General features: G+C 36.2%; 1 protein-coding gene across 1 annotated transcript; it reads left to right on the top strand.

Annotated features, from left to right (window-relative positions):
• Positions 1-6,990: 6,990 nt before the first annotated feature.
• NECHADRAFT_55099 (uncharacterized protein) lies at positions 6,991-8,242 on the top strand (the record flags this gene model as incomplete). Its single annotated transcript, XM_003040491.1, has 5 exons — positions 6,991-7,317; positions 7,401-7,521; positions 7,580-7,644; positions 7,703-8,108; positions 8,163-8,242. 5 exons carry the CDS (start codon positions 6,991-6,993, stop codon positions 8,240-8,242), a joined length of 999 nt encoding a protein of 332 aa, XP_003040537.1.
• Between the last annotated feature and the right edge of the window lie 3,803 nt (positions 8,243-12,045).

Here is a 12,045-nt window from a genome sequence, read left to right as displayed (position 1 = left end):
AGATAGTCGGCGTGAATTAGGAATAGTATTGACTCGGGCTTGGATGCCATTATATCGGTCAAAGAGTGTTGAATGCTTGACTTGGTAGAGCTTTGCGGCACCTCTAAGACTTAATTTTGGTGTATTTTGATGGGCTTGAAGTGCAAGAAGGATTCTAGCCTCTTTATTAGACTGTGACATGCTGGGTGGTTGAGAATTAATAGATTAAATAGAGAAGGTGTAGGTTGAGGGATTTTTTGTCCGGTTCGCTTACTGTCCGGCTCGCTATACATGTACGTTATACTATATCGCTAAATGCCTAATCTAATTAACCTTCTTTAACTACTATTTCTCGATAATTCCGCAATTACTTATATATTTATATCTATCTAATTAATTACTTGCCTTACTTAATCTACTATTATTACCCCTCTTTTCTATAATTAGGTCCTTTTTGCCCTATAGCGCCGGCTTAATATCTTATTTATTTACTAAAGGTCTTAGTTTTTAATAATTAATAAGGTAACTTTATATATAATTACTTTTATCCCTTTCTTAAGAGACTTTATAGCCTTAATAATTAACTTAAGAGAGCTATTATAATACCTCCTAATTTATCTTTTAAGGTATTTAGACTAAGACCTAGCCTTAAGTATAGTCTTTAGGGTCTTTAAGACCTAAGGGGTTATAGGGCTAATTACCTCCTCGGTAGGTATTAGAGTCTATAGCTATATATTAAGCTTTAAGACTATACTTTCTAGGTTAAGAGGAATAAGCTTAGCTCCTTTAAAGGCTAACTTAATATTTCTTTCTATTATAATAGCCTAATACGCGGCATAGAAGGCTAAAAAGAACTTAGTCTTAGAAATATAAGTTATAAAGTATCTAATTAAATACTTTATTTCTTAACTATAAGCCTACTTAAGTAAATTAAAATACCTAATATTAAGAGGCTAAAGTAAATAAGATAAATAAGCTAATATATAAAGTATAATAATCTTCTTTTCCTTATAATATCTCTTAAAGTTAATAGAGTAATAACTTTATAGCTATTAAGGATTAAAAGATAATAAGAATTAATTAATTAGTTACTTATATAACGTACATGATAAGCGAGTGTTACAAACAAGCGAGTGTTACAAAAATCCCTCAACCTACAACACGTCCGCTTCGTGGATTGATTCTTAACCACCCAATATGCCTGAGTTTAATAATGAAGCTAATATCATCCTCGCCCTTCGCGCCATTCAAAATGACCGAAAATTATCTCTCCGACGCGCCGCAAAGATCTATAAAGTTGATCCTATGAGATTATGGCGTCGCCACAAGGGCATACAGTCTCGACATGATACTACCCCCAAATCACGGAAACTATCTGATCTAGAGGAACAGACCATAGTTCAGTTCATTCTTGACTTGGATTCGCGAGGATTTCCCCCGCGACTGCGCGGTGTGGAAGAAATGGCCAACCGACTGCTCGCCGACCGGAACGCATCACCCGTCGGCAAGCGCTGGGCTTCCAACTTCGTCAAGCGACACGATGAGCTCAAGACGCGTTTCTTTCGTAGATACGACTACCAGAGGGCCAAATGCGAAGATCCAGCTGCGATTCGAAAATGGTTCAAGCTCGTGGAGAACACAATCGCCAAATACGGTATCGACCTGGCTGATATCTACAACTTTGACGAGGTTGGCTTTATGATGGGCGTTATTGCAAGCGGAATGGTCGTCACAGGCTCCGAAAGACGTGAAAAGCCGAAATCAGTGCAGCCTGGAAACCGGGAATGGATTACCGTCATCCAGGCGATCAATGCGGAAGGCCGAGCGATCCCGCCGTTCATCATTGGTACGGGCCAATATCACCTCGCCAACTGGTACCGGGATAGCAACCTTCCGGATGACTGGGTTATTGCAACATCTCCCAATGGCTGGACCGATAATGAGCTGGGTCTTGAATGGCTGAAGCACTTTGACCGGTGTACAAAGACGCGATCGGTCGGTCGTTATCGTCTTCTGATCCTCGATGGCCACGAAAGTCACCATTCTCTCGAGTTTGAGAAATATTGCCAGGCGAACAAGATTGTTACACTCTGTATGCCGCCTCATTCGTCTCACCTGCTTCAGCCCCTTGATGTCGGGTACTTTAGCCTACTCAAGAAGGCATATGGTCGAGAAATCGAGCATCTGATCCGATGCTCGATAACCCACGTTTCCAAGACCGAGTTCTTTGCCGCCTTTTACGCCGCATTCCAGGCCACTATGACGGAGAAAGCCATCAAGGCGGCTTTTAGAGGGGCCGGACTTGTTCCACTTGACGCGGAAAGCGTGATTTCGAAGCTTGATGTGCAGCTACGGACCCCGACGCCGGTTGAGGAGGAGGCCGGCCCCCCTACCACATGGGTTTCAAAGACGCCAAAGACGGTCCTTGAGGCCGAATCTCAGTCTGAATACCTCGATAGACGAATCAGAAGGCATAAAAGTAGCTCTCCAGAGTCGATCCTAGGAGCTCTCAAGTCACTTGCTAAGGGAACAAAGGCAATGATGCATGAGAATGCCTTATTGAGGGCAGAGAACCGCGACCTTCGACAGGCAAATGACCTGCTAAGTCGACGCCGGAGGGCAAAAAGGACCCGATTACAGAAAGGAGGAGTGATGATAGTAGGAGAAGCAAGGGGAGCAATTGATCAGATTAGTGTAGATGGGCGGGTAGAGGGCGAATCGTCGAGAAGTGGTGGTCAAGGAGGGTCAGCGAGGCCGAGGGAAAGGCGCTGTGGAGGATGCGGAAAGACGGGACATAATGCAAGAACATGTCAAATAGTTGTAGCGATATCTGAAGAAGAGTATAGCGATTAGTTTTGGTTGGTTAGACGATTTGTTGTGTTTTTACGGCTATTCCTATCTTAAAGGTTGGGATTTTTGTAACACTCGCTTGTTTGTAACACTCGCTTATCATGTACGTTACTAATTAAAGTATTTTAGCTACTTAAGACTAATATTATTATCGGTCTAACTATTTTAGCTTATTATAATAGCTTAATCGCCTAGGAGGTTACTTTCTTAATACTAATTAGCAAGGTAATATTAGCCTATACTAATAATAAATAGCTAGATCGCCTAGCCTTTTATATTAATTGCCTAAATAACTATAATCTATTCCTAGTTTCTAGGCTATATTAATTTTAGCTTTCTATGCCTATCTATGCCTATAATAACTATTTTATTTTAAATTATACCTATTATAAAGCTAGTCTTATTAAAGTTCTAGATATTATTTAATTAAATATTATATTTCGCGATTATATTTACTATAAGCCTAAATTAATTATAAATAATAATTTAATCTTTATATTTAGCTCTTTAGTAATTATATTTATAAAAAACATATATCTTAAGCTCTTAATATCGCATAATAAAGTTATAAGCCTAGCGCTTATTAATAGGTAATATATTATAATTAATAAGTAATTAATTAGTTATTTCTTTAATAAAATATAATTACGGGGGAAATCCTTATAAATCTAGGTCGAGAATAAACTAAATTAAGATCTATTCCTCTAGATTAGATAATTAGCATAACTTTAGGATCTAATTATATCGCGATTAAATGCCTTATCTATGATAATATAGCCTTAGCTTAAAGACCTTATAGATCTTTATAGCGTATTAGACGCTTAGCTTTAAGTTATTTTAAAGGGCCTAAAAGGTAGAAAAGGTTCTAGCCTCTATATTTAGGTCTAATATAATTAATAGTTATAGAATTAATTAATTAAGTAGAAGGTTAGGTATAGGAGGGAAAAGTGCGTCGTATACTTAGATGCATTGTATGCTTATTATATATGTTAATAGACTTTCGATATTATTACCTTTAGCTCCTAACTTAGTTAGCTAGTAGCTTGGTTAGTTATTGAGACAGTGCGGAGTATTAGTTAGCTAGGCTATTCTTTTTTTTTTAATTATCTCCTTTTCTTATAATTCATACTTATGCGACTAATAGTAGATTATAAATTAGAGAGACCCAGCGCATTGCGGAATATAATAAACTAGTCTTTTAGGAGAGCTTTTATAAGTCTATCTGCGATTTATTACTCGGTTAAGATATATTAGAGCTTAATATCTCTATCTAAGGCTTATTCTCAAATATAATATTATTAAAGATTAATATACTTAGTCCTAGCATAAAACTATAGATATTTAGCTATTATAATTGCCCCTTAATTATCCCTATAGAGGATAGTTACTTAAAGGTCTCTATATTTATATTAGGCTAGAAGTTCATATAGTAACCCTCGTAGCTAAATCGCTTATTTAGTATATTATATTTGCCTTATATACTCTGCTTTGTAGGATAATAGTGCGACCGCTAGTTATTATTTAGAGCTCTAATTAATAGCGCCTATGCCAACGTTAAAGACATAACCAGCTATTAATCGTCTAATATCGTGGTCGCTAGCCTAGTCTGGGTCGGTATACCTAACTAATAGTCTAAGTGGTCTGCTAAAAACAAGTTCTAAGTTCTTAATGGAATTTATCCTCTGGTTTACCGTACTAGAAAACATTATTAGGGATAACTATTAGCTACTTCCGCGACGACTTGGTGTTTATTGACCGCACTATCGGGGCTTTGTATTCTTTCTAGAGTCCCTAGTTCTATATAGAAGCTTAGCTTATCTTAATTTAGTTAATAGGATTAGTTAGGGGCTAACTATATCTCTCTATCTATTCTAATATTTTTAGTTAGGGGTATAATTAGGAGAGATAATATAAGATCTATCTATTTTATATTAGGTTTATTAGTTAGTTATTTAGATATAATTTATTTTCTTAGTAAAGATTTCTTATTAAATATAATATTATTTATAGAGAATATTTATCTATTATTATTAACTAAGGCATAATTTATACTCCCTTAATAGCTAAGAAGTTAATAAGGGATTATCTTATTATTTATTTTTTTCTATTTAGCTAAAGTTATTTTTATAAAGCCTTAGCTACTGATAATTCAGAGATAAAAGAGATCTAATACTTTTTTATACTATGCTTTATAAGGCGTAATTTAATAACCCGAGGCTAATAAGAGGTTTTATATATATGCTATAGCTTTAAGGATATATAGCTAGAATTTCTTTTTTAGTCTTAAATAGATAAGAGTTATTATAAGTTTCTCGAGTAGGATATAGTTTATTACTTTGGCTACCCTGTTTTATTCGTGCTATTTAGTAGTAGAGAAGATTACCTTAATTATCTTATTTCTTAATAGAGAGTAATTATATTAGCTTGGTTTTCTCCCCCTCGATCGAGGCGAAGGTAATAGCAGCGATGGGTTAGTATCTCGGCTTGTTCTAGAAGTCGTCGAAGGTAGTTGCTAAATTCGGACTTTTGCCTGATTAAGAAGACCTAGGTTATTTTAGTAAAATTATCTATAAAGCAGGCCTAGTATCTATAGCCGTTGATGCCTTTTGTTACGGCTTGGTTACCCGAACAGCGCTATAAGCCCCTATAGGCAGTTAAAGCACCTTCTATAATTGCTACAATAGCGATTATAGCCCAATCTTTTGCCCCGTGGTGCAGCGGCTAAGGTGCCCGCAGCTGTGACTGCCGTCACACCTTTGTCTGGGAAGGGGCTAGTAATATCGCTATGTAGGCTCTCTAGTGGTCTTATTCCTTTTTAAATATATCCGCGGTAAGGCCTTTCCTTTATATGCCCTTTTATATATGCTTTATAGATATTAGAGTTAGATAGAGGAGTAATACCTATGGATATCTTTATGAGTAAATATAAGTTCTATTCTCCCAAATAGCTAAATTAGTTATATTAGATCCGCAATTTAGGGTCGCTAATAGAGTATATAGCTATAGTAGTATATAGTTATTCGTCGTCCTCGTCGATTACGTATAGACTAAATTTCCTAGTAGCGCTAAAGATAACTTTACCGTGGCTTATAATAATAGCTCGTTTTTTTTATAGTAAAATAATTACTTTATCTTCCTCGAGGGCTAAGACTAAGATAAGGTTATAGTAAGCGTCTAGGATATAAAGTGCCTTATAAAGGATCGTCGTTCCTTTAGTATTATTCCGCATGGTTCTGAGGGTGTATATGCCTTGCCCCTCGGGCATAATGGCCGAGCTAGCTATGCCGTTGATGGCAGAGCCGGTAAAGTTCTCGAGTGACGTAAAGTTCTATCGATGGCAGAATATCGCATATTACTACTAGGTTCGTGCGATAAGATATAAAACGCAGCTTATACTTTAGGGTTATATATCTAGTTTTATATCTAATTTATCGCATTAAGGATTCTAATCTTAATAATATAAACTTAAATAACTCTACTTAAATATATAGCTATTTAATTTCTTTTATTTTTTAAATAATTCTTATTAATTAATTAGTGCTATTAATAATCCTTATAGAGCTAGTTATCTAATATAGAACGTATAGAAGGAGGCGCCACTGTCTAATACCTATACTTAGTCCTACTAATTTACTATAACCTTTACTTATACTAAGTCCTATTAAGCGGACTATCCTAGCAACAGTACGACACTATTCTACTCCACTCATTCGGGTCGGCCCCGCACTAATCCGTCATGCCGATTGTGGCACATCCGAAGTCTCTAGTTGCAGTCTAAGACTACATGATAAAGCAGTAAGGTTGTGGGAAGTGATATTAGCATTAGTAATACTAATTCCCCTCTTATTATACTGTGGGATTGGCGGTGGGAAGATGCGGTCTGCTATGTGGAGAACCGATTAACGTTGCAAGGCTAATAGAGCACGTCTCGCAAAGCCAGCCCCTGGGTGGTTGTCGCAACCTCTGGTCAAAGCGTTCAAGCGGTACTTAATATATAAATAAGGCAGGTGTTCCTCAAGACCTATTTTACACGACGTAGTAACTCAAGGGTTATAGTTATTTGCCTCTGGTATTATTCTCTATTATTACCTGTAGCAGATTCTCTTTGCTTTCAATCTTAGCAACCACCCACCTCCTTCACTTAAGCAAATGATCGCAGTCATGTCATTCGGAGGAACGGCAACTCTTAACTCCGGCTATAAGATCCCCAATCTTGGCTACGGCACCTGGCAGGCTACCCCTGGCGACGTCGGCCGAGGTGTCTACGAGGCACTTCGAGTTGGTTACCGGCATCTCGATTTAGCCAAGGCCTATAACAACCAGCGTGAGGTTGGCCAGGGCATCAGGAAGGCTCTCGCCGAGGTTCCCGGCCTAAAACGTGATGATATCTTTATTACGTCTAAGCTATGGAATACGAAGCATCGCCCCGAGGATGTCGAGCCTGCCCTCGACGATACCCTGGCTGAGCTAGGGCTAGACTATCTCGATGTACGTGAGAAAGAGACGACAGCCTAATAAACCGCCGAACAATCGAAATTAGGAGCACATGCTAACAAGGTCTAACATTATAGCTTTATCTTGTCCACTGGCCCATAGCCTTCCGCCCTGGTGACGATTTCATGCCTAAGCGAGCTGAAAACGATCAGGAGATAGACATCTATGATGGCTGCTCACTAACTGATACTTGGAATGGTAAGTCCTAGTATCTTCTGTTGAGAAACAAACGACCCTGACTTTAGCCAAATCGAAGCATTTATTAAGCTTCCAAGGACCAAGGTCCGCTCGATTGGTGTCTCTAACTTCACGATTGACCACGTAAGTTAAAACCAAGACGCCCCGCGGAAACGGCGCCCAGCGCTTACTCTATATGCAGCTTGAGGCTATCATTAAGGACACTGGCATTGTTCCCGCCGTCAACCAGATCGAGCGCCACCCGCGAGTTCCTGACCCGCTACTCATTGAGTATGCTAGGAAAAACAATATCCATATTACTGCCTACTCACCCTTAGGCAACAACTACATCGGCGTCCCCCTTCTAGTTAGCGAACCAGAGGTCCAGGCCATAGCTGAGCGACTATCTAAGGTCCAGGGCAAGGCCATAACATCGGCTCAAGTTATTATCGCCTGGGGCCAGGTCGGCGGCCACAGCGTTGTTCCTAAGTCCTTTACGCCATCGCGGATCGCAGAAAACTTTCAGCAAGTCGAGTTAGATGATGAAGCTATTAGTGCTCTACATAAGTTCGGCCAGAGCCCACAGCGGTTTAGTATCCCCGCGAACTGTAAGTTACAGTTATAGATAATTTGCAGACAAATGCTAACTATAGTTAATACAGTTATACCAAAGTGGAATATTAATGTCTTTGGCTCTGAGGCTGAAAAAGATGCTAAGCACCAGGTTATTTCTAGGGCATAGATGTCCCTAACGCAGATGCTTGTAAATTAGAAAGAATTAGAGCTTAATAGTAGTTTCTACTTATAGAAACTAGGTATTACGTCGACCCTGCGCCCAAAGCGGCTGAGCACTCTCCTATCTTTAATTTTACTACTTTGCGCAGGTGCAGTATGAAGAATTCGCCGGTTGCATTAAAGGTTTAACAATAGTTAATACAGACAGTTCGAGCACTATATAAATCCCTATTCTACACCCCGTGATGTGCCTTGTGTGCGAAGCCATCGGGTCAGTCGAAATTGTCCTTTTGAGTTTCGCGGTCAACCTTAGGGGCAAGCTCATCTCATTAAGCTGTAGGAACTTCAAGATAGTCCAAGTCAATAATTGTAGCATTGCATCTTAATCACTACTATGCCCAAAGTGTGACGGTGCGGTTAGATCCAGGGGATAAACCGGTCGTACTGGGTTTATGCTAGCAGTGGGGATAGTCGCGTAGTCTAAATAAGGTTTTATCACGTCTAGTAATATACTTAAAGGTATTAAGTATAACTAAGTTATATTAATAGCTAAGGTAGCTACTATATAGGAAAGTATAATAAGGGCATTCTATATACTTATGCGAGGGAATGGATTATAATAGATTATGGCTTATAGAGCCTAAGCCATTATAATCTTATTTGATAGATCAGAGGGGATCATAACCTATAGGGCGTGATCCGCCTTAATCCGCTTACGATTAGTAGGATAAGGCAGGTCCTTCTTATCACGTGGCCTAGGGGTTTCCTAGGTCATAATATAATATCTCCCCTCCGTTAGTCTTATCCTTAAGGCCATTTCTATGACCTTTATTTATTTTATATGTATATACTAATCTTTAACCTATAAAAATCTTTGCTAATATATCTAGTTATCCTATCCTCTCTAAGAAGCGGTTAGCTACTATTAGACTAGGCGATACTATTAACCATTTTAGATTTAAAATTATGCCTTACTTGTTTTATCGTTCTTATAGCCTTTGTTATATAGCTTTGCCTAAGAAGTCAAATCGCTATAGAGAGTATGCCTATTATAGTCTTTTATGCGATACTTCGGCGAACATTTCCAGTGCCTATTTGTGTATTTTTATTTGCGGGGGGGGGGGGGCTCTATTACTAATAGTTCCTAGTAAATCGCATCCACTAGGAGTCTGATTACTTAGACTCCGAAGAAGAGTATACTAAAGAGGACTTCTTGCATTTATAGCGGGAAGTATAGGAGGCCTAAGTAAGAGTAAATAAGGTTTTAGCTTATTTAACCTAACTTCGTCGCTAAAAGCGCTAATTATATACTAAAGGTATTAAGATAGCTATCTGCGGGCTTTGTTCCCTAGATGAGCTAGAGGCAACTAAAAAGGCAGAGTTAGAGGCTATAATTACCGCTTAGTCCGTGGGTACTATAGATATTATTAATTAGAGTGCTATTAATCTTAAGTTTATTTCTCCTTCTAATATTATTAATAGAAGTTCTTTAAAAAGCATTATATATTAATAAGATATTCTAGGGGTTCCTATGTATTTTCTAAGTTAAGGTAGTCCTTCTATTTAATAAAATATATTATTTTATCGTTGATTTTATTTATATCGAGGATAACTTTTATAATATATTCTTTTAATCTATTGATTTTAGCTTCTAATTTATTGCCGGTTTTAACTTAGATAATACCTTATGCCGATTTAAGTAATAAAATATAAAAGATTAGATAGAGCTTAACCTTAGGGGATAAGTCTAATTCATAGTTATATTTTAAGATTTTTTATTTAATTTTATATAATCTAATATACTTATAGTTAAGTTTTTTATTTTATCGTTTTATTTTAATATTTTTTACTGCGAGGTAGACTATATCTCCCTCTGAGAAAATTAGTCCCTTAATCCTTTTCTTATTAATATAGGCTATTATTCTATTTTTAATAAATTCGAGTTTTATTTTTATTTCCTCGTATAGATTATATAATTAGTTATTAGTAAGGATTACTTTAGGGTTAATAATAATATTTCGTATTTATTAATAGGCATCTAGGGTAAATCTAAAGTTAGTATATATTAGTATAATCTTCGTGCTTTTATTAGTAGCTATATTATAGGCTAGCTAGGCAGTTAATAGCTTTTTAACCTAATTAGTTTATTCGTAGTTAATATAGCACTAAAGGTATTATTCTAATATCTAATTTATACGTTTAGTTTATCTATTTGTCTCCTTATGGTATATAGTAGAGAGTTTATAGTTAATTCCTAGGTATCCTATAAGGCTTTATTAAAATTTTAAAGCAAATAATAGTCCTCTATCCGTAATAATTTCGAGTAGGATACTATATATCTTAGTAATATGAAAATAGAAAAGGTAAGCGAATTCTTTAGCTGTTATTAATTCCCTATAAGGTATAAAATAGGAGAATTTTATGAGTTTATCTATAATAATAAGAATACTATTATAGAAGTTTCTAATAGCTAGTTCTTCTAATAGGGGTAGTTTAGTAATAAAGTCTATAGTAATCGAGTCCTATAGTTATTATATAACCGGGAGTAGCTATAATTTCCCATATAGCTTATAGCGTCGTGCCTTAGTTTTTGCGTAAAGGTCGTATTAATTAATAATTATTAAAATAATTTTCTTTATATTAGGAAATATATAGGTTATTTTAACTTATTCTAGGGTTTTATTAATCCCTTAGTGCCCATATAGTTAGTAGCTATGGATCTCGCGTATAAGGTCTTATTATAACTCGTCCGGGACTTATTACTTATTTATTTTCTTATTATCTAGGAGTTATTTATTATATTTTAGGATTCTAATAAGGAGTAGATTGCCCTATTCTACTATATAGGATATACCGATAATCTTATAGGGTATTCCTGTGACCCTGCTCTATTCATAGATAATAGGTTTATTAGGCTTATTATAGGTTGCATATTTCCATACTTATTATTTGACTTTTTATTTAAATTAGTAATTATTATAGATTCGGTTTATTTATTTAAATGTTAGTCGGTGGTTTCTATCGTGGGGGAGCTAATTATAGTAATACTCGAAAATTAGTTTAAATACTTCATCGGGGATAATAATTATTCCCTTAAATATTATAATTCTATCTTATCTGCGGTTAAATCCTCGTGCGTAGTCTATAAAATTAATAACTTGTTCTCTATAGTTCCGGATAAGTTAGAGGTATTCTTATAGGGGTGTAAGCCTGTTATCTTATCTAATATTAGTATTGGTTTTCTATTAGAGGTGTCCTTTAGGGGTATATTAGAGGAGTTATCTTTCCTTTTTGACCTTCCCATTGTCTAGGTCGGGTCATCGGCTAATCGCGTCGGCTCTTCTATTCTCCTTTCCCTATATATAGATTATAACATAGTTAAATTCTAAGAGGTATTCGGCGTAATAGAGTTATTATCTACTAAGCTATTATATAGTCGCGAAATATATAATATTCTTATAGTTAGTATATACTTTAATCTAGTATAGGCTTCTAAGTAAGTAATATTAAAATTCTTTAAAAGTATTAATAATTACGAGGAATTCTTTATTATAAATAGGGTAATTAAGTTTTGCCCTATATAGTTTATAGGAGTAGAATATAATTAGGTATAGTTATCCTTTGTTATCTCGTTATCTGATCTAGGCGCCTAGGGCAAAATCTAAGGCATCGGTTTTAAGTTCAATTAGTTAAGATAAATCGAATATCTTAAGTATTAGCTCGCTTAGGATAAATTCCTTAATCTTATTAAAGGCGCTCTTAGCCTTATTCCTAAATATAAAGATTTTATTTTTCTTCGTGAGTTCTATT

This window comes from Fusarium vanettenii, assembly GCF_000151355.1.
Source record: "Fusarium vanettenii 77-13-4 chromosome 14 genomic scaffold NECHAsca_63_chr14_2_0, whole genome shotgun sequence".
Lineage (NCBI taxonomy): Eukaryota > Fungi > Ascomycota > Sordariomycetes > Hypocreales > Nectriaceae > Fusarium > Fusarium vanettenii.
The sequence above is the reverse complement of the archived record's forward strand: the minus strand, read 5'-3'. Positions and strand labels throughout refer to the sequence as shown.